Below are 22,194 nucleotides of genomic sequence, written 5' to 3'. Positions count from 1 at the left end.
ACTCATCAGACGAAACGCGGAATTTCTTCCACTTCACGCCTGTTTTCTGTGTGGTGGTGGTATTTCACCGGGCGAACCTGGCCAATTCGTGCGAAGATGTTAAAGCGGGTTCTACCACTCTTAAAATACGATGTTTACGATGGCAGGCGCTGATAGAGCGGCTTGCCGAGTTCGAGCCGGAGCTGGTGGAACGCGTGGTGGCATCGGTGCCGCTCACGGCGCTTGACCCACACCGAGCCAGCGTCTTCACCAGGGAGAAGGGTTTGTGGCGCGGCGTCGGCGCTATCGCTGCTGCTATAGGTACAATAATATGTTATGAATATTTGTTATAAGCATATGATGATAGAAGAGGAGAATGGATCGTTGAGTTGTACGATGGTTTAGACGGCAGTAGCGGTGCGATGCGCACGCTGTCCGAGCACGTGTCGAGCACGTGCGACGCGCGGTCGGGCGGACGCTGCAGCTGCGCGGGTGGCGCACTACTGCTGGCGGCGGCGGACGCGCTGGCGGGCCGCGGCGCCGCCGGACGACCGCTGCCCGAGCACGCTCGCCCCCTCGCACGACACGACGCTCTGCACGCACTACTGCATCATGTGAGTTGCTCTCATCATATTATGAATTACAAACCCAGTTGATCTATATTTAAAACTGAGTATTCTCCCCTCATTGTCACCGCATAATCGATCCTTACGGTCATACCTCGATGTTTATTATATATGCTTAGTGTATACATTAAATAATAAATGCTTGATTTTAATATAATTGTAAAGTATGTTTAACATGAACAGATGGGCAGCGGCGAGTCCCCGCTGGCGGTGCTGGTGCGGCACGAGGCGGCGGCGGCGGTACGGCTGCTGGAGCAGGGAGCGCGCGACCCGCCCTTCGCCGGTCCGCTCGCCAAGCAGAACCGACTGCGTGTCGCCCGCGCGCTGCTCGCTTTAGCCCTCGCACCTCCCCCCGAGCCCGACATGCAGGTACATACAAACAGTTGCTTGGACAAAATTTCACTTTCAAATACATATATATTTACAGTGCACATAATCATAGCTGTTAGTGCATCGCTGCAAATAAAACAATTTGTTAAAGGATCCCGGGTGTCAGATTGAGATACTCGATTTTATAAGCGGGCAACTGCAGTCAGGCGCGCTGCCGCTGGACCAGGAGGTAGTGAACGGCGTCCGGCAGCTGGCCACAGCGGCCGAGGGCGAGCGCGCCGACCGCGCCTGGCTCGGCCTCGTGACGCGGCTGCGCGCGCAGCGCGACCAAGCCCTCGCCGCCTACAGGGACGCCATACCGCGCCCGAGAGTACTCTGGCGATTCGACGTCCTGCTCGATAGACACGAAAATGTTCTAGACCAGTTTTTTAAAATACAACAGCCTTCCTCGTTAGATCTGGACGAACTCATAGAATATATCCGATCGAGGTTCCAAGTGGACGATACCATAAAGGCACGGTTGCAGCCGCACCTGAAATCTCTTATTGAATTTCGACCGCAGGCGTCCGCGGCTATAGTCAAGGACCATTATGAAGCATCGATAGCTAACATTTTAAGTACGCTGGAAGGGGAGTGCGCACTAGAATTCGGACGGCGACTTCTGGACATGGGGAGCCTCAAGGGCGACGCGGCGGCCATATATCTCCGGAGGCTATGCACGTTGCGGCCTACGGAGGTTAAAAAATTCTTAGAGAACGGCGCCGGTGTAGTTCGACCGGAGGACGCTTTGGCCATAATTAAGGAGCTCGGTCCGAAAGAGGCCGAGCCGACGTGCCTCGAGGCTACGGGCGACCCTTCCGGGGCGCTCGATTCGATGTTGGACCTGATTTCGTTGAACGCTGACACCAAAGCGGCTCGCATCGCCGAAGCGTGCGAGCTATGCGTGCGCGTTGCGCCGAGTGCGCCGCCGGAACTCTCCGCGGAGATGTGGACACGGCTGTTGCGGCGGGTCGACGAGGTGCCCCCCTCCTTGCTATTCGAGGCCATAGCCTATTTGCCAGTCGACGAACTATTGGTGAAAACTTGTGATTCTCCAAAAGTGGCGCTCACCATACTGGAGAGCGGCGCGGGGAGGTTGCGCGTATGGGAATGCGCGAGAAGAATAGCAGAGCAGGAATCTCACGGCGCTTTGGCGAGTGCGCTGGCGAAGGCGCGAAAAGGTGTGGCGGTGCGAGGCGACTGCCTGCACTGCGGCGAGAGATTGGTGTCGCGGATAGCGGCGCGCACGGCGCACTGTTCGCGAGCATTTCACGCCGATTGTGACGGTGCGACCGTCTGCCCCACTTGCGGCAAAGGTATTCCCACTGAGGTGTACGTGTTGCCGCCTCTCAGTCGCCGCCTGTTCTCGTCGATACCGCAGGACAATCCACTGCTATTGGCTGCACCTCCTAGACCGGACCTCGAAGGCGTCGCATAAATAAGTTAAATAATAAACTAAGAACTGAACTATTTATATTGTTACATTTAATTGAACTTAAATAAAGCTATTATCTTAATAAAAATTGACACGTTCCGAGTATGTTCACAATAAGTGCAGACTTGTAAGTATAATACCTATATGTTACTATCTTGTATCTAATATTGTTACTTTCTAGCTGTAATTCTACCACATAAATAAATATACAAATATATATTGTTTTTTTATTCTAACTCAACCAGCGCTAGTTTCGCGTCCATCGAGCTATTTTCCTGTAGTAACGTAGATTAACGTTAAGGAAGAAAGTAAGTTAATAACAAATATATACATCCACAATGTATATAAAGTTTAATCAAAAATTTAACTTCTACATCCAGGAGAAATTGAACTTAGAATAAGATTTTCGATATGAATCTGTTTTTATTAAAACATAAAATGAATATAAAGAAAACACGTTACATATAACCCTTATTCTATAATATGTACTTTCAAAGAGTTGAGTGATTCCAACTACCAAGTTTAGTGCAGTTAGAGCAGTACAATCCACAACTTCATTTCCTTTACAAAACCCAATGATGACAATCTGTGTAAATAAATTTCTTTTAAATATTTTATCTATGCAAAGGACAATGACAAATTTTTTCACAAAATAATTTTATAGTCAAACATGGATATCTGGCCCGATGAGAAAAGGCTTCATATATTTTCTTAGACAAGTAATTGCGGTAACCTCTCTGACCGGCTCAGATATCGATATATTCTTGTCGCACTTTTATGTTCAGTTTATATGAAGCCTCTTTACTAAAAAAATGAATTCCTAATTTTAACATAATATGTATTGCAATTATTACTACACGGTAGTCTCCCTTTGTATTAATTTTTTTTTAAATATGATATTAATTTTATTGTACGAACTTGAATAATCGAGAGCATGCGCCAAACAAATAATTGATCAGTTAATTTAACAATTAATAAATATTTTGAATTAGTTGTAGAGTATGTTTCTTAGTTATATTTTTGAGTGATAAGTCAGGCATTTCCATAATAATGCAAATAAGTCTTATCCCCGAGCAACCAGAGGACCACAGCTTGGTAGTCGCTACATTTTAACCATTACTGATCGTATGAACATGATTAAATATTTGGCGCGCAATACGATAACTTCTAAAAATCTGCTATAAATACAGTTTGTAATAAAACAAGATAAAAACAGTTGGTACCATTGTTGCGTGCCCACACTTCAGGTTCTTTTTTCAATTTCCTCCAGCAATGAAGAATAAACAATCATTGCATAGATATTTTAGTATATTTTGTCATTATCCTAAAATATATTTTAAAGTAATTTATGTCATAAAGTGACTCTTACGAACATTGTTATATTCTTTAGAAATCTTACAATATATAGCACACAAGTACTAAAAATATAAACAAACTATATTTATAAATAAAAATCTGCTACAATTATGTGTAGAAACAGAGGTGTTAAACATTTACTCGGCATTATCGTAACGAACCCTGAAACAAAAGTAAATAAGCTTTTATATGCAAATGGTTTTCTTTGGACTAAAAAATACTTGCAGAAGTAGCTTCAATATGGTGTTAGTTGTACATATAAATGTGTACATTTACCGCTGGCGTTGATTCTTTCTTTTGCTCAACCGGCGGCCAGAGCTAGGAGCTTGTAATGTAAACCGGTTGGTAGACTCCGGCGCAACTCTTAAGCTTCGAGATTCTGATGAACGAGCTTTATCCACCTAATCAATAATACATATTTTAATTATAACAATTCGCTTTTGCGTAATATTCAATGAATCTTTAATTAGCTAGAAAGATATAAGTAAAAATTCATAACTAGGCAAAACGTGACACAATTAAAAAAAAATATCAAGAACTTGGTGTGACAAAAAAAAGTACATACTTTTGCCATAAATTTTTTTATCAATTCTGGACAATTGAGATTGCTTTCAGGTTCCCATGAATCAAATTTACTGGCCCATCCCTTCCAGTGGATGAGGAAATCCCTTTCACCAGACTTTTTATGGTGAACTTCCAAAATACGATCCACCTGCAATATCAACATAAATTGTCACATGTAATAAAGGTTTTTTTATTAACAAGCAGATAACCAAAGAATTCAACTACTATAAGGCTTGTATTGTATCAATGCTTCTATTCTCTTTTCCACTACACATGTCTCTTGTTTTAATATGTTCCCATTGCCTTTAGAAATGCGAGTATAATTCATAAGAAAGGATTTTTTGACTAAAATCAACTTTATATACTTAAATAAAAAAGGGGTTTATAGTTCTTAGTTTATATATAACGCCGAATACAAATGCCACACCAGTACAATTCTGTGGTAAAATTGAAAACTAGTAAATATACCTCATATTCTGCTTCTTCATCAGCTTCTTCGCTGTCCGATTCTTGATTTTTTGTTTTCTTAGGTGACATTTTCGTCTTGGTGTTTGATTTACGCTTAAGCCCTTTTTTTCCACGGGAGCTTTTAGTTGCTTCATCCTTAGAATTTTCTTTCTACAAAGTTTAATTAAAGAAAATGAAATAATACCATTCACACATCTTTTAAATTTTAATAACACTAATTTTATATACCCTAGATTGATGTAATGGACTTATATTAATAGGTAGTGGGCCAAGTATTCAACTTTTAAGTCACCATAAAAGAAATCTTTTCTGCTGAATTAATAAGGCAATTAATATTTATTGCAGTTGAATGTGTTTCTTGGTGATAGTAAAATATACACAAATTTAGTACCTGGATTAATTACATTCTTATTTCACTTACAAGTATATTAGGCTTCATTTATTGTATCTTTTAAATTTATTAAGCTAGTGTATGTCACTCTTTGTAATAATATATATACAAATTTGTGTTTTCTTTACTTACTTCCTCATTGAACTTGTTAATTAATTCAGGACAAGACAGTGTTTTTTCTGGTTCCCATGTATCATTATCAGCAGAATATCCCTTCCAACGGATAAGGTAGTACAACTTTCCTCTAATTCTTTTAGAGTCAATCACTTCTTCAACCTGCAATTATTAAAATATATGTTTTACATGACTCAATTGATAATTTACAGCATTAAAAACCGCATGTTCAACCAAAATCGACAGAATTTATTGTTTTTTTTTAACAAGCTGAATATGATGCATAGCATATAATTTTTATCTTTTCAAATCCTCTCCAGGTGATTCTAGAAATAATAAACTTAATATATTTAAATTACCAAGTAAAAAACTGTAAGTTAAATCCTACTGAGGTTATCGAGTTCAAAGAAATGTTTGAAATTGAGTAGTAAATAAATTTTTAAAAGTATTGATTTATTTTACTGCAAAAACCAAGGACCAATCAAAAGAGCATAAAAACAAAATTTGCCCACCTCATATTCTTCTTCATCTTCTTCCCCTTTTTTCGTTTTTGTAGCTTTATTTTTTTTGGACTTAGTTTTTTTTGATTTTCTTTTTTTTGAACTATCAGATTTTTTCTCTACATCAGATTCAGCTTCATTGGCACTTTTATCATCTTTGCCCGACACGGATTCTTTCTCATTATCTCCAACCGATTGCTCTGAATTTTGCTTTTCTTCATTATGCACAGATCCTGAACCATTTGTTGACGATATTATATCATCATCGGTACGATTTTTTGAAACTTTTCTCATCGTGTATTGTAGTTTACGCTCAGTTAGGTTTTAGATCACCAATACGAAACGTAAACAAGCTGAATACAAATGTCGCTGACACAAAAAATGGAATGGAGGGAAAAGTAAAATAGACTACGATGCTACGAGTACGAGGAGAGGAGGGTGCACCGTGTAAGCGTCTTCTAAATGTTACTACTTACAAATTGAAATTTACAATAAAAAAAATATTTTTGAATTAAATGCCGCTGGTTTTTTTGAAGTCGGGCAAGATTATTTTTGAAATTTCTTTATTATTCTCGTACTTTAGTTTCTTTAAACGTTATTTAATATTGATGGATATCAACACATACTCACACATAGCCTATTATAAAGGTTGTAGATTCCCTATAATTTATGGGTTTCCCCGGAAAGTACAGAATAGGTAAACACACCACTTGCCAGAAATTTACAGAATTATTCAGAACGGAGCTAATTTCTTGAAATAGCAGCAATTTAATTAAAAAGAAAATTTGTTGCCAATACTTAATGAATAACTAAACCATTTTATATACTCTTTGAACTAAACTACAAAAATGTATTGAAATCAATGATGATTGTCATGGACGGAATGGCAACATTGCCAACAATTATCAATGTCATTGTATATTTGTCATATTACCTTATTATTATTACTTCGTGTTCGTATATTTTTAGTTGTGTCGATGTCGATTACTTAAGTAGAAACTAGACAAGATAAATGTGAATATACAAATCATGACTAGTAGAGCGGCCAATGTAAAAAACTCTCGAATGAATTTTAAGTTTCAAAATGAGTCGCCCCAAGATTATAAAGGAACTAAGCCCATTCGCGAAGCTTCATCTATTTTAGAAGTACTGAGTTTGATGATCGTGCACATTTGCAAGAAAGTGCTATTCTATGACACTAATTTAAAAATAGCTATTTATTTAGGTGCTCTCTTTGTGCTATCTTTGATAGCTGATGTATTGACCTTTCCCAAAACATACTTTTCTAGAAGTGATAATGTTTTCAACCAATATTTTGTGAAAATTGGTTGGTTTTGGACATTATTTTTAACAGTACCTTATGTTTTATTAACATCATTTACTACCTGCTGTGGGAAAAGAAGACTTATCTTTACTGCACATTTGTCAAGATTGGCCATTGCAACATTTTGTTGGTATGCATGGACAACAATATTTAATGTTATAGAAACCAAATACGGTCGCTGCAACGCAAGATCATTTGAAACGAAGACAGCTTGCCTAAAAAATGGTCATTTCTGGAATGGATTTGACATATCAGGTCATTGTTTTATTCTTATTTACTCAAGTTTAGTTATGATAGAAGAAGCCAAAGCAATAAATGGCTGGGAAAAAATTAAGGACAACATAAGAGATGAAAATTATACAAGAAGCCTTAATGATAAATCAGTCAGTGTAAACCCACTTAAAAACATCAGTGCAGAAGAATTAAATATTTTAAAAGAATCCTATGAGATAGTAACACCCTATGTGAGAGCATTACTAATTTTTATAGCAATATTGCAGTTGTTATGGGATGTTATGTTGGTTTCTACAATTTTATATTACCATATTATGATAGAAAAATTTATTAGTGGTGTGATAGCTATATTGACATGGTTTGTTACATATAGAGTCTGGTACACTATTCCAAATGTCTTACCAAACTTACCAGGGCAAGGCATTTTTAAATATAACAATGGAAAGCCAGTGGCATTAACACCTAACAGAAAAAAGAGCAATGCTCCTAATGGGAAACACTTTATGGGAATGCCTATAAATACCAAACAAGACACTATGGAAGCTTCCACTGAAGAAGTTAGATGAGTTATTAAATATTTAAGGTAACATAATTGTTAAGGTTATTTATTTTACATTCAAATTTTTATTGAATATTTTGAAGATATGGTCATCACAACTATGTTGTACAAAATTATTTTTAATTTGTGTTCTTTAATGGAATTTGGCAAATGGTGTTCTATGGGTGTTTACTAAATGGTTTGTTTTTTTAAGCAAAATTATTTGTAGTTTTTCTTATTAACTATTTACAACCTAAACTTGTTTATTTTTAAATTGTTAAGGGAAGGTGCTTTAAATAATAAATTTATATTAATTTATCTGGGTTTACATATTGCCTCATAAATTTAAGAATAATGATAAATAATGAAATGCAGTATGCATTTACTTAAATTTAATGGAAATGAGATATTATAAAAAAAAACAATGTAAACAGAAACCTTTATAAGGTTGTGATTACAGACTAATTAAACCACACATACACATTTGTATTATCAATTTAAACCCTGAAGCATTCCAAAATAAATCAATATACTGAATGACATTGTCAGTCAGTGAAATGTGTATTAATATAATTTCTCATTTCCATTGAATTTTAATATAAATGTGTATAGGTACTCTAAATGAAACAATCCGAATGGTAAATAATATATTTCTCTTTAAATGCAATGAATTCAAAAATAACAACACTATTAAAATACATTTTAATAATCTCATAGATTAAAAATCCTAATACTGAATGTACAGATACATATATCCAGACTCTAATTGACTATATGCTATGTAATACTGTTATATTCAATTTAATCATTGTGATAATACTGTTATTGAAACAAGAAAGAAAATATGATAAAGTGATTCATATCTCCTATCTAAACAAAAGATTAAAAATTTACTGTAATGTGAAATATAAGAAAGCACCTTTATCATAAATCTTTGAATTATGACCTAGACCTCCATATTCATGCAATATGTGAGATTGTATAGGTTACCTTTTATACCACTCAATAAAGCAGTAAATCAATGAATCGTTTAAATAAGCTTCTTTAACATATAAGCAAGTGCTAGGACAACCCCAATAGATACAGCACCAGCTGCTCCAACATAAGCAGGGGGCTGGGAAGTAAAAATCAACTTAATGTGAACAGCCATATTAGGAATGGTTTTTACAAAAGATTCTCGAAGTTTCACTCTATTGAAGTAGTTCTCAATATGGGGCCGTTTTCCATTTGTCCAAAATCTCTCATCTAAACCAAGTTCCCACAAGCGCTGCAAGATGATTGCCAAATTTACATCGGCTATAGTAAACTTGTCACAACATAACCAACTATCTGAAACTGATGAATATTTTAATAAAAATACAGCAGTATTATAGAAAAAAAATGTAAAGAGTAAGAGATACCTTCACTTTGTTCTTTCAATTGGTCTTCTACTTGAGTGAATACAGCATCAACAATATTTAAAACTTTCAGATATTCCTCTTCATTTGTTAATATTTCGTGTTTTCTATCTTGAATCTCAGCTTTATATAATAAAATTCCTTTAGCTTTAGGATTTTCTTCTGCCAGCTTTCTTAGGTTTTTGGAACTGACCAAATCACCACCTAAATGATAATGTTAACTATGACATATTTGACAATATTCACAGTAAACAATTTTACATTATGTCATACTTACTTTTAAGTACTTCTCTAACCGGGAAAACAAATGGCAATTTCGGTGTTCCACATAAGTGAGGATGGAAAAAAGAACCAACCGTTATAACACCAGCTGGCAATGCCTCCAACAGATCTCGGAAACGATTTATGTTTTTCATGACTTTACTATCACGTGACACGTTTATAATCGGAGTAAGTTCTACAAAAATAATACCAAAATAAATTAATTGCTTAGTTACATAAATATTTAAAATGATTGTAAATGAGCGTGCACCTTGATCTAAATGGTATTCCAGATAATCAATAATTCTTGTAGAATCCGGAATAACTTCATTACGAACTTTCAGAACTGGTACTTCGCCCCGAGGATTAAGTTCTAGAAACCAAGGTGAATATTGTTCGCCTTTCGTAATGTCCACGACTAACGGTTCGAAGTCTACGTTTTTTTCATATAAAGTCATTAGAACCTAAAATAAAATACATTTGAAAAGGTTTTTGAAAAATATATTTATATAATTATCATGTACATACCTTTTGAGAATAAAAACTATAATAATTACAGTAAAGATATATGTTGGTGTTACTTCCGCTATTCATTTTATTATTGCTTGTTTTAATTAACTGATATTTTTCCAAATACTTCTGAACATAATGCATTGTAGCAACTTTAGTGAACTATGAAAAAATATATTTAATGAATTAATAAACAAAAAATGGATATTAATATTACTAAATCTAAGAATCTAACGCGGAAAAACTTTTCCAAACATAATTGGTATAAAAGTTTTCAATTCAAAATAAAGACTACCAACATTATAAAAAGAAAATCAGCTGACCGTTATGATGACATTACCGTGGGTTTCCACTGCGCAATTTCTCATACAACCATAAAGGTAGACCTGCGTCTTTCATTGGCATACAACCACATAGGTATGTAGGTGCTACGACCATACGACATGTTGTTTTTTTTTTCTTAGAAGAAACTAACAATGTGTGAGTATATAAAAAATGTTTCGACACTGAAAACACAGGATTGTAGTTAGGTTGTGTGTTAACAAACTCTTCGCATTCTATTTCTGCATTGAATGAATATTGGTTACGAAGGTTTTTATTTTATAGATCCCATGAACTATTTTAATGCTGAGATTTTTTAATTTAAATATCTCTAAATGTATACAATATGCATATATTTTACTAATTTTATAAATGCGAAATTTTAAATGGATGGATGGATGTTTGTTAGAAGGTATCTCCGGAACGGCTCAACAAACAAAAGTTGTCAAACAAAAAAAAAGAAAGATCTATCTAGGAATCGTAGTACTAGATAGTACTATTATTTAATTACTAGACCCATTCTCGGTTCTTATAGTTGGTAAAAATGCGCGTACGGTCTTTTCACACTAGACCACTAGACACCCACCTATTAAGTACCCAGTACTATGTTATTCTGCATGCAAAACTAATACGATACATCATCGTAAAATTAAATTAAAAAATCATTGATTGTCAAAATAATCTTTATAAAACGGACCATCTATTTTACTAATATTACAAAATTTTAATGTTTATATTCATGTTTCTGACACCTCTGGTGATTGATGAATCATCTTAGAAAGAAGAAAAGCCACAAACCGTAAGTGCAAATCACCATTGTACGATATTACATCTAATTGAATCAGACTCATTCCGTTTTATTCCTGATTAAATAACTTGTCGCCCTTTTCCTGGATTTTGTTTTTAATTAAAAAAAATCTTAGCTTATAATATACTCTGTAGTCGTAATAAGCAACCTTTGTTGCATATTTGTTTACTCTGTGACGTGTTTTGTACTCTCGTCTCAACTCAATTATTCATTGCTCAATTGCTCTCCATCTCTAAAATCTCCGCAAACTTCTCATTGTAATTTTGTATTTGTATTTTTATTATAAGGAAAAGTAGATTTGTCGATGCCGCAGATCAATTTGGACAAATGATAACCAACAAAATTCAGTATCGATAAATGATATGATTCATGGACAAACTGTATTGTTGTGTATCTAGCACAGTAAAAAAATGGAGGTTTCCAGCAATACCGACGCCGTGAATCTGGGCGTAGGTGAAGTAGAAGCGGAAATAGGGGAGGAACTTAAACAGTTAGAAGAAGTGAAAGACTATGATACTCGTAGTGAAGTATCTAGTTCATCTTCCAGTGATACAAGCTCGCCTAGTATTAGCTCTGTAAGCACTAATTCTAGAAACAGACGAAATAATCGTAAACGAGCTAAGTCTGACAGTCATTCCCCCGTACAAACTAAACGACGATGTGTTACAGCAACTAACAAGGTGAAAATCTACGATTACGTGACAAAACTGAATTATTTGTTTCGAGATACACGTTTTTTTCTCATCAAATCTAACAATGCTGAGAATATAACATTGTCAAAAGCAAAAGGAGTTTGGTCCACATTACCCCAAAACGAAGCTAATTTGAATCAGGCCTACAGGGAGTCGAGAAATGTACTATTGATATTTTCAGTTAAAGAGAGTGGAAAATTTGCTGGTTTTGCTCGGTTAGGAAGTGAGTCCCGACGTGATGGGCCCCCAATTTCATGGGTATTGCCACCAGGGCTTTCAGCAAAGGTACTGGATGGAGTCTTTAAAGTAGATTGGATATGTAGGAAGGAGTTATCATTTAGTAGCACGCTTCACTTATACAACCCATGGAATGAAGGCAAACCTGTTAAAATTGGTAGAGATGGGCAGGAAATTGAACCAAAAGTTGCTGAGGAATTATGTAGACTGTTTCCAGAAGATGATGGGATTGAGATGACCCCAATACTGCGAAAGTCAAAAGAAGCTTCTAAAAAGGCATACCTAAAAAGCGGTGGCAATTATAGAACTTACAGAACTCCTCTGCTTTCTAGAAGTAATTTCCGTAATCGTATAAATACATCATCCAGGAGCAGGAGAAAAAATTTTATTCCGCCTAGAAATCGCCTGTCTTCAAATTCATACAAGAGAAGATCTCCATCACCATATATGCGTGAACGCTTGCCAGCATGGTTTGCTAGGGGACGTGACGCATACAGTAGCAGCAGCTCAGCTGCAGCAGAAGCCTATGTTGCAGAGTACATGAGGTCAATGCATCACCAGCTGCCACCATTACCTTACGTGCCCCCTCCAGGATTCAGTGGAGCATTAGCAAGTTACGAGGGATTGCCCCCGCCACCGCCACCACCACGTTATTATGACTTGGCTGATTATCCTCGTTCAGTGCTTGTATATGATAAAAGGTCTTATGAACGGTCCGTGGATGAGTTTTTGTGGCGCACTACAGATCGTTCTCGAGCTCGCAGCCGGGATCGCGAATCCCAAAGATCTTACAGGGATCGACGATAAGATAAATTCCACCGATGTATTGATTATTTCATATAATGCTAATAAAGATTGTGTTTGAACTTTGAACTTTAATTGTAAATTTTAGTGTTGTGGTGAACTTTTAAATGAATGGAACTTTTATTTGTATATATTGGACAGTTTTATTGAGAAGTTTAGGGTTCTTTACAATGTGGACTATTCCCAACAGTGAGCGGAGTCAGTAAATGAGGATAACATGAGGACAAACTTCCTCTGTTTAATTATATGAGGAATAGAAGTGTGTGTCTCAGAAAGTATGGAACAAAGTTTATTTACATTGAAACATTCATGATAACAGACATACAAGTTCTAATAACTTGAGTGTTATTTAAGATATATCTTATGTTTCAATGTGAAAATGTAAATAACTCTACCCTTGAAATTTTGTCAATTTACAATTATGAAAGGTAAATACTATCAGCAAGACTTACAACTTTTTTGGTTGTGCATATATCTGTGATATTAAGTGAAAATATACAATATTCACCTATTTTACCAAATATATTATACATACAAATAATATCTTTCATAAATTTATATTAACCAATATTTATTTTTAACATGGCATCTATATTTAACGGATAATCGTCAAAAAATGTGAATTACCATAATTATAAAAAGATTAGCCTTGAATATTACCTACTTACAGAAGGTAAGTCATTATGTATATGTAGTTTATTTGAAAACAATGTGGTACTTGTTATTATAAAATGTAACCATTCCAAAGAATAGGCTCATCAGAAATCTTCTCCTTAATCATATATAGGGGGGTCGATCTGCTTTTCATCATGTCATAATTCATAAAACAATACCTGTTCAGATCACTACCCCATGTAATTCCAGACTATATTCTACATCTGTTCCAAATTTCATGAAGCTCCGCCGTTCCGGAGAATCCCTCTAATAAACATCCATCCATCCATCTAAACATTCGCTTATATAATATCATTACATGAATGCAATAAATAACTAATTCAGTGTTTTAAAAGCTACAAAAGAGAAGTTGAGGCAGAGTTTAAGGATGGGAAGGGAAAGTATATCATAGGGGAAATATATAAGGAAGGGGATATAGCATTTTTCTGTGCCCCTCCTCTGTCGATTAAAAGTAGACAGAGCAAATTCTCTGATATGGATGTCTTTGGGCAGCAGTCGCTACTTAGGCGTATTCTTTATTATATATAAGTATAGATGCCAAACGAGCAAGCGGCCACCTGGATTCCGAGAAATCGGCCTCATGTCCACAATGTGTGTTTTATGCCGATGTGTGCCCTTTAACATTCTGAGAAAGAAGACCACTATCCACAATATATATATGTTATTCTTCATCGATAAACATATATATATATATATATATATATATATATATATATTTATCGATGAACGAACGAACGAAAACAAATCGATTGACACCTCACTCTTTAAAATCAAGCAGCCTTTTAAGCTTAAAAGAGTTAGAGAGAAGAGCTGTTCTAGGTCGTCATTATATAATTTATATACATAAAAACAAACTTATACATACGCGTTTAAAACATTAGCCTCTTTGACGGTCGGTTAAAAAACTGGGTATGGTCAATTTCACAAATCAATAATTTTAATAAAATTGAAAGTTTTTAAAACCTAATATTTTATATAGTAAATTCCCAATAATTATGTATTTAATGTTCTGTGCTAACCGTTAGAGGGCGTAATCGCACAATATCAGGGAGGTGAGATATGTGTGATGGAGAGTATAGTTTTACATTTTTACAATTAACATGCCTCAGGAGCAGTACATATTATTATGATTAAAGATATACTGTGAAATGAAAGCATACGTTTTTGGTAAATAAATTTGAGATTTGATGTCTAAACACATCGTTCGGAATGTTTTCATGGCTGAAATTCGGCAGGAGCGGCAACTTGAAGTATATGTTCACCGCCGGGCTTAAAGGGACTTTTTCGCCGCTTAGCTAGTTACGTAATAGACTGGGAGGCGTGGAGCTAGTTCCCGGCGCAGGCGCGGAGGGCGGAGGGCGCGCAAGGGATGAGGGCGCGTCAGTCGGCGGTCGGCGCTCGGCGACTCCAGCTGGTCCGCGCCGCGCCCCTCACCGCCAGAGCGTGGCTCGGGGCGTGGCGCTTACGTAAACACGCGTGGTGGTACTCGCTGTTGGCCCGGAGCCGAAGCAGTATCCGTCCTAGAACGACCCCATGTCGGCCCACCGCCTACCAAATATATGTGGATAGCTAGCAGCAGGCCGCTGCGCTGCCGCCGCGGCCACTGCCACCATCGTCGCTTATCGCGCTTATAGGTACTTAGATTTTACGTTTTCATCAATTATGTCATAACGACTGTGTAATAGCATTCTTGTTTACCTTAGCATAGAGTTGTATAACTTGTACATTAATATGTTAATTTATTTAACAGTTAAAAGAATTTGGTGAAATATGAATATGATGAATGGTAGTGAAAATTTGATGAAACTTAAACTTTTGGTTTTTTCTTATCGATCTTTTTGATAACCAGCGACAAAACAATTTAAGTACTCATTTTTATCCTCATAAATAAAGTCAAGTGCGACTTCGTTAATACTACCTAATAAGGGATATTGATTATCTAATATCGGTATAATATAATAAAGACTAGAAAATTTACGGTTCTGATAAATCAATTACTACAGAACGTTATGATAATGAACAAGCTTGACTTAATAGCATTTTATCCCAAATATGTACCTATTCTACATACATGTTTCGTTTAGTATAAAATCAGTTATGCTGGTTCTCTGTAATTCCAAAAGCTTTCGTAAACTAAACTCCCTTTGCATTGAAATTTGCGATAGTATTTTACTTTGCTCACGCTTTCTCATAAATTTCGCCTTCTGTTGTGCTATATTGAATCAACGATATTAGCAGTAAGAGGCAACCGCCAACAATACAACAGCGCACTTCCATTATGGGACGCGGCTAAAAATTAAATTAATAAAAAATAAGGGTTCGGTTTTTGTCCTTTCGAGATACGGAACCCTAAAAATTACTAACATGGGACTCCTACATTTTATCATCATAAACAATTTTTCTTAATAGCAGACTACACTATCATGCCACTGTCCTGCTATATTTTGACTTCGTCCGCGTGGAACTAAAATAAACTTGATAAGTTGCCTATGTGTTCTATTAGACTATGCGACTATACATTTAGTTATGCCAAATTTCAGCGAGATCCGTAGAGCCGTTCTGGAGATACCTTCTAACAAACATCCATCCATCCATCGCAACTCACAAAACAAAAATATTTTTTCCAATTTTACCTTTATGAGTCTCATTTGTTTACAACATCGTGTACTGCAATGCATGGCCTAGCTACTATTCTTATTTACTAATGTATGTACTACTATAATTAACTTAATAATGTCTTTCTCTTTGTTTTTTTCTTAGTTTTTACATATTTTCGTGTGTTTCTAAATGCTTTCCATAATAAAATTGTTTCAAAAGAGAGAGAAGAGAACATTTGATGAAATTCGGACATCTTATAGGAATAAACAGTTCATCTCAAAAATTAAAATTAGGCGTGTCCTTATCTTCAAGGTCAACCGAAATAAATAATAGTCACGACATCCACTTCAACGATATACATTTTGTGTAGAACACTAATAGCATAACTCTGAGGGATTGTATCTCGACGACTACCTTTGTAATGTCACTTTTTTGAATACGTACTTTAGTACTAGTTATTTCATTTACGTTTCAGTTATAAGCTACAAAAGTTGGTGTAGCGATTGTAAATATTACAGCATCAAAAGCCGAGATGCAGGCGCGCAGTGCGCTGATGGCGCTGGCGGCATTGGGAGCGCTGGCGGCGGCGAGCGCGGAGCGCGCGGGCGGCATCAAGGTGGGAGGTACAGCGGGCGCGGCAGGTGCTGGCGCAAGCGGGACGCGTGACGGTGGGCGCGGTGGCGGCGTGCGGCTTGGGGGCGACGGGCTGCGGCGCGCGCGCACGTCGCCCGCACCCGCCGCTCCACGCGCCCCCTCCGTCATCACCGCCGCGCTCGTCGTGCCACACAAAGCTTTCGGTGCGCGAGACTACACGCGCGCAGAGAAAGCGGCCTTAGCGAAACTCCCGCGCAAACTACAGAAACTCTTCTCGCATGTGCGCCTCAACATTACGCTTTCTATGCAAGGCCTCACGCCGAGTCCTATGTGTAAGTATAAGATTGAGATTGATTACGATTACGAGTAGTCACAAGCACAAGTAAATTAACATAAATCTTAACTTGATTCATCATCGACATTATCATCATTGGCATGTCTTGGAAGTACACTGACCATGCTTGGAAACATTAATAACGTCAGATAACGCTTACATAAACAACGCTGTCTTCAGTTTGAAATCCGAAATGGACAATGACTTCTTTCTCTATATCTTTAAATTTGTGCCTGAACTCTTGCTTGTCAATATTTTTATTTGCAATAATAACCAAGAACCGTTTTAATCATGTTTAATTGCTTTCAGCTATCTTGGACTCGCTATGTAAAGAATTTTTAGCAGTCAACGTGTCTGCTATCCTTTATCTTATGAATCATGAACAATACGGGCGCTCTACTGCCTCTGCACAATATTTTCTACAACTTGCCGGATATCTTGGCATACCGGTAATGCTTTCTTACTTCTTAGGTTTTTCATACTCTGGAATATGTTGCTGTTATAATATTAAATGTTTTACTTTTGTTTTGCTTTGTAACGGCGCAGGTCATCGCATGGAATGCGGACAACAGCGGGCTCGAAAAGCGAGCCGCGCACGCCTCCTTACGACTTCAGCTGGCCCCGTCCATAGAACACCAAACCGCCGCCATGTTGTCGATATTAGAACGTTACAAGTGGCATCAGTTTAGCGTCGTCACGTCCGCTATTGCTGGTCACGACGATTTTATACAAGCCGTCAGGGAAAGAGTCACCGCTCTACAAGTACACACATTTTGACTCTTATTTTAATTTATACTATATTTAAGGAAGTGGACGAGGGGCAAGCGTTTATACTTTTATTTATTTGAAATTTGTATTGACCTTTCAATGACCAATTCGTAAAATAACAAATCCTTGAGTATTTTAAATGTACCTAGCACATATTGATTGTTAGAACCAAAAGACTTTTACAGCAAAATAATCCAGTTTACTAATATTATGAATGCGAATGTTTGGATGGATGGATGTTTGTTAGAAGGTAACTCTAAAACGGCTGAACAGATCCCGATGAAATTTGGCCCACATATAGAATATAGTCTGGAAGAATACACAGGCTACTATTTAAGTTTTTTTTTAGTCCCGCGCGGCCGGAGTCGCGGGCGACAGCTAGTCTTAATGTATAAATGATCTCGTTACGGAGTTGTACAAAAATCAATAGTAAAATAAACAGTGGTTACCCTCAAAACAATGACAAGACGACATTAATCATCTCTATATCTCCGCCCTTTGTGCGCCATTGAGCGCAACCGTAGAGAATTAGAAAACGATAATAACTTCCATATTAATTTCAATTGATGTGCTTTTAAATATATATATGTGCTGAATATATATATATATAAAATATATATACATATATATATATATATATATATATGTATATATATTTATTTAAAAGGATTCGTATAGATTTCATTCGTACTTATTTTATTATGCTAACGTTGTCCCATTTCCCCGCAGGATCGATTTAAGTTCACAATATTAAATGCAATTGTGGTGAAAAGAGGGTCAGATTTGAATGAGTTAGTGACGAGTGAGGCTCGGGTCATGTTATTGTACGCCACGAGGGAGGAAGCCGCTGATATTTTATCAACAGCCAGAGATTTACACCTGACAGGAGAAAACTTCGTATGGATTGTAACACAGAGTGTGCTCGGATCTATGCAGCAACCCAACAAGTTTCCAGTTGGAGTACTAGGTATATTATTCGTTGCATCATTTTAAATTATATACTTTATGTCATTTAATATATATTCACGTGTTTAGTCACGTTATACCTTTTGATCCTATATGTGTGTCGTAATTTTGTCATCAGGTGTGCATTTCGATACTTCGTCTGTGATCCCGGAGATCGCTACGGCAGTGAAAGTTTTTGCGTACGGCGTGGAGTCGTTCGTGTCGGAAGCCGAGTACGCTCGCTACCCACTAGGCACGAGGCTGTCATGCAGCGGTGCAGGCACGGGCGAAGCGCGCTGGTCCACAGGCGAGCGATTCTATCGCCACTTGCGCAACGTCAGCGTCGAAAGCGACGGCGGACGACCGAACATTGAATTCACGCCGGAGGGAGAGTTGAAGGCGGCTGAATTAAAGATCATGAATCTTAGACCGGCGATGGGTGAACAGGTATTCATATTAAGGCCTCCTCCCTAAATTCACATTTTAACAGAAAATTAACAAAAGCATTTCTCTTATTATGAAATCAGTCAGCAGTCGCTACGCTATGTAGGTGACCTCCTACATATTTGCATAAACACAACACAGTCACGCATACACGCACATACATCACACGCATACACGCACACATAAACACGGGTGCATGACGAGTGGTCGACGTCACGTCGATTTGTTGACCTCTGATTGGCAAATTCGAATTGCAACGCACAGCTGAGCGGGGGTCACTGAACGGTTTTGCATACGCGCGAAACGAGAGTGGAGTTCTGCAGCGCCCGCGATATACCACGCTTTCGATTACGCAACTTGTTATTTTGTTATCCGAATTTGTGCATTTCTCTTTCTCCTACTTGTATTCTTCTTCTCAGTGTTGTACTCTCCTTCTTATTATTTGTTGTGGACTGTGAGTGATAATAAACTGTGTTGTGAATATAACTGTGCCTCATTTCACCTGTCGTCGCACTCACCCTTCACATCTCATCACTCACACCTTCCCACACCGGAGGTGACATCCTCGTCACCTCCCCCTTCATTGGTGACCCCGAAGAACACTAAGATGAGCAACACCGAAGACGAATTCCAGGAGGCACGGATTTTGCAAAATGAACCTTCAGCCCATGTATGTAAGGTCGGAATTCGCATACCACCGTTTTGGCCAGAGGAACCCGAGATATGGTTCGCACAAGTTGAAGGTCAGTTTAGCATTGCTGGCATCACTAATGATTCGACCAAATTTAATTATGCCATTGGTCAGCTCGGAAACCTGTACTCTAAGGAGGTCAAGGATTTAATTATCAATCCACCCTCCACCAACAAATTCGAAAAGCTGAAATCGGAACTGATTAAAAGACTGACCGTATCCAAAGAGAAGAAATTGACGCAGCTGCTGATGCACGAAGAGATGGGTGACAGGAAGCCGTCACAGTTTCTTCGGCACCTTGAAAGCTTAGGCGGGTCGCAAATTTCAACCGACTTTTTGAAGACAGTTTGGGTCAGCCGATTACCTACCGGCATTCAAACAGTCTTGGCTGGACAGACTTCTACCACAATTGAAGAGATGGCGGATATAGCAGATAGGATCAATGACCTTGTCCCCTCGACACCTCAGGTGGCATCAACCAGCCGACAGAGTGAGAATGTCGACTTGGCCAAGGAGATCGCTGCTTTACGTAAAGAGGTCCAACAGCTGGCCCTCAGACAACGAAGCGGCAGATCAAGCAGCAGGTCCCGACCACGCGATCGTCAGCATTCTTCGTCGAGATCCCAATCCAGTTACCGGCGCCACCCAGTCTGCTGGTACCACTTTAAGTTCGCCGACAAGGCGACCAAGTGCTGCCCTCCATGCGACTTCAAGTCGGAAAACTCCAGAGGCAATCGGTAAGGACGACCGACGATTGCCCCTCTTCAACTGGTCGCCTGTTCGTCACCGATCGCAAATCCAAGACACAGTTCCTGGTCGACACTGGGAGCGACCTCTGTGTCTTCCCGCGGTCGCTGCTGCGAGAGCGTCGTGCCCGGACTACGTATCAGCTAAGTGCCGCTAATGGTTCTTGTATAAACACTTACGGTTATGTTCATTTACAACTTGACTTTTGTTTACGTAGAACTTTTAAATGGCGTTTTGTTGTTGCCGATGTGACTAAACCTATTATAGGTGTAGATTTTTTAAATCATTACAATTTAATAGTTGACTGTCGTAACAAACGCATAATAGACAATACAACATCTGTAACAGCTTGTGCGTTGCGAGTTAAATGCAACGACATTTCGTCGGTCAAAGTCCAATCGGGTGACTCGGGTTACCATAAAATTTTGTCGGACTTTCCCGATATTACTCGACCATCCGGCACGCACCGTATCATACCACACAACACGGTACACCACATTCGCACTACACCAGGCCCACCAGTTTCTTGTTCACCTCGTCGCCTCGCTCCAGATAAATTAAAAATCGCCAAAGAAGAATTCCAGGCTATGTTAGAATGCGGTATCGCTAGGCCGTCTGAAAGTCCTTGGTCATCACCGTTACATTTGGTACCCAAAAAGGACAACGGTTGGCGTCCGTGTGGAGACTATCGGATGTTAAACGCCAGGACAATTCCTGATAGGTATCCTATTAGGCATATACAGGACTTCGCTCACAGTATAGCAGGGTGTAAAGTATTTAGTACACTGGACCTAGTTAAAGCGTATAACCAAATTCCTGTGAGTCCTGAGGACATTCCTAAAACCGCAATAACAACTCCATTTGGTTTGTATGAGTTCCCTTTCATGAATTTTGGCCTATCAAATGCAGGTCAATCGTTCCAGAGGTTCGTGGACGAAATGACAAGAGGACTTGATTTTTGTTATTGTTATTTAGACGATTTTTTAATTTTTTCAAAAGACGAGTCAGAACACAAAAACCATTTACGTATAATTTTCCAACGTTTAAAGGACTACGGTATGGTCATTAACGTGTCTAAGTGTGTATTCGGAGCTCGAGAAGTGTCATTTTTAGGTTATCACATTTCCGCGAGTGGCACCAAACCGCTAGACACTAAGATAGAAGCGATTAAAAATTTTCCCGTTCCTACGAACATTCGTCAACTACGGCGTTTTCTAGGAATGATCAATTTTTACAGACGTTTCCTACCGCGCGCGGCTGAGTTGCAAGCACCACTAAACAAGTTATTAGTTGGAATAGTAAAAAACAACCAACCGATAACATTGAAAGATGAGTCACTCGATGCGTTCGAGCGCTGTAAACAATCCCTTTCAAACGCTGCATTATTAGCGCACCCGGATTGCCAAGCGAAACTCGCACTTATTACCGACGCATCGGACACAGCTATCGGCGCTGTATTACAACAATTTA

General features: G+C 38.1%; 7 protein-coding genes across 11 annotated transcripts in view; 5 read left to right on the top strand and 2 right to left on the bottom strand.

Moving 5' to 3' along the window:
* The window catches only part of Vps8 (vacuolar protein sorting 8), a 10,327-nt gene extending 6,934 nt beyond the window's left edge, over positions 1 to 3,393 (top strand). The window contains exons 6-9 of the mRNA XM_013316739.1: positions 147 to 300; positions 385 to 593; positions 789 to 974; positions 1,087 to 3,393. Of these exons, the coding sequence (XP_013172193.1) occupies positions 147 to 300; positions 385 to 593; positions 789 to 974; positions 1,087 to 2,412 (1,875 nt within the window). The 3' untranslated portion in view covers positions 2,413 to 3,393. The remainder of the gene's footprint in view (positions 1 to 146; positions 301 to 384; positions 594 to 788; positions 975 to 1,086) is intronic.
* Positions 3,394 to 3,825: 432 nt separating this feature from the next.
* LOC106121209 (chromobox protein homolog 5) lies at positions 3,826 to 6,431 on the bottom strand. The gene is made up of 6 exons (XM_013316743.1): positions 5,815 to 6,431; positions 5,321 to 5,464; positions 4,798 to 4,947; positions 4,331 to 4,477; positions 4,042 to 4,166; positions 3,826 to 3,927 (listed from the first exon to the last, which is right to left on the bottom strand). The coding sequence occupies exons 1-6, from the start codon at positions 6,094 to 6,096 to the stop codon at positions 3,903 to 3,905; spliced, it is 873 nt and encodes a 290-aa protein (XP_013172197.1). The 5' UTR covers positions 6,097 to 6,431; the 3' UTR covers positions 3,826 to 3,902.
* A 272-nt stretch (positions 6,432 to 6,703) lies between these two features.
* Positions 6,704 to 8,174, top strand: Fitm (acyl-coenzyme A diphosphatase Fitm). Its single transcript, XM_013316740.1, has one exon. It carries the CDS (start codon positions 6,832 to 6,834, stop codon positions 7,924 to 7,926), a length of 1,095 nt encoding a protein of 364 aa, XP_013172194.1. The 5' UTR covers positions 6,704 to 6,831; the 3' UTR covers positions 7,927 to 8,174.
* A 137-nt stretch (positions 8,175 to 8,311) lies between these two features.
* Gdap1 (ganglioside induced differentiation associated protein 1) lies at positions 8,312 to 10,339 on the bottom strand. 2 transcript variants are annotated; one of them, XM_013316742.1, is made up of 5 exons: positions 10,085 to 10,339; positions 9,828 to 10,020; positions 9,573 to 9,752; positions 9,299 to 9,499; positions 8,312 to 9,227 (listed from the first exon to the last, which is right to left on the bottom strand). In XM_013316742.1, the coding sequence occupies exons 1-5, from the start codon at positions 10,208 to 10,210 to the stop codon at positions 8,929 to 8,931; spliced, it is 999 nt and encodes a 332-aa protein (XP_013172196.1). In that variant the 5' UTR covers positions 10,211 to 10,339; the 3' UTR covers positions 8,312 to 8,928. The 2 variants fall into 2 exon arrangements, with proteins under 2 accessions (XP_013172196.1, XP_013172195.1); XM_013316741.1 differs by having other exon boundaries at positions 8,323 to 9,233; positions 10,085 to 10,334.
* A 1,023-nt stretch (positions 10,340 to 11,362) lies between these two features.
* On the top strand, positions 11,363 to 13,059 carry Ythdc1 (YTH domain containing 1). The gene has a single exon (XM_013316819.1). It carries the CDS (start codon positions 11,606 to 11,608, stop codon positions 12,929 to 12,931), a length of 1,326 nt encoding a protein of 441 aa, XP_013172273.1. The 5' UTR covers positions 11,363 to 11,605; the 3' UTR covers positions 12,932 to 13,059.
* A 103-nt stretch (positions 13,060 to 13,162) lies between these two features.
* The window catches only part of Nmdar2 (glutamate ionotropic receptor NMDA type subunit 2), a 16,244-nt gene continuing 7,212 nt past the window's right edge, over positions 13,163 to 22,194 (top strand). For 2 of the 4 annotated variants that reach the window (XR_001228046.1, XM_013316816.1), the window contains exons 1-6: positions 14,650 to 15,237; positions 16,720 to 17,127; positions 17,439 to 17,578; positions 17,676 to 17,891; positions 18,627 to 18,864; positions 18,982 to 19,289. Coding sequence is in view for 3 of the 4 variants with exons in the window: in XM_013316816.1 (XP_013172270.1) it covers positions 16,734 to 17,127; positions 17,439 to 17,578; positions 17,676 to 17,891; positions 18,627 to 18,864; positions 18,982 to 19,289 (1,296 nt within the window). In the remaining variant the exon portion in view is untranslated. Of the gene's footprint in view, positions 13,357 to 13,528; positions 13,602 to 14,649; positions 15,238 to 16,719; positions 17,128 to 17,438; positions 17,579 to 17,675; positions 17,892 to 18,626; positions 18,865 to 18,981; positions 19,290 to 22,194 lie in introns of those variants that run through there. The other 2 variants (XM_013316818.1, XM_013316817.1) reach the window with 2 other exon arrangements.
* The window catches only part of LOC106121257 (uncharacterized), a 3,796-nt gene continuing 1,430 nt past the window's right edge, over positions 19,829 to 22,194 (top strand). Inside the window, exon 1 of the mRNA XM_013316820.1 lies at positions 19,829 to 21,837. Within this exon, the coding sequence (XP_013172274.1) occupies positions 19,894 to 20,718 (825 nt within the window). The 5' untranslated portion in view covers positions 19,829 to 19,893 and the 3' untranslated portion in view covers positions 20,719 to 21,837. The remainder of the gene's footprint in view (positions 21,838 to 22,194) is intronic.

This window comes from Papilio xuthus, unplaced genomic scaffold, assembly GCF_000836235.2.
Source record: "Papilio xuthus unplaced genomic scaffold, Pxut_1.1 DF826945.1, whole genome shotgun sequence".
NCBI lineage: Eukaryota > Metazoa > Arthropoda > Insecta > Lepidoptera > Papilionidae > Papilio > Papilio xuthus.
The sequence above is the reverse complement of the archived record's forward strand: the minus strand, read 5'-3'. Positions and strand labels throughout refer to the sequence as shown.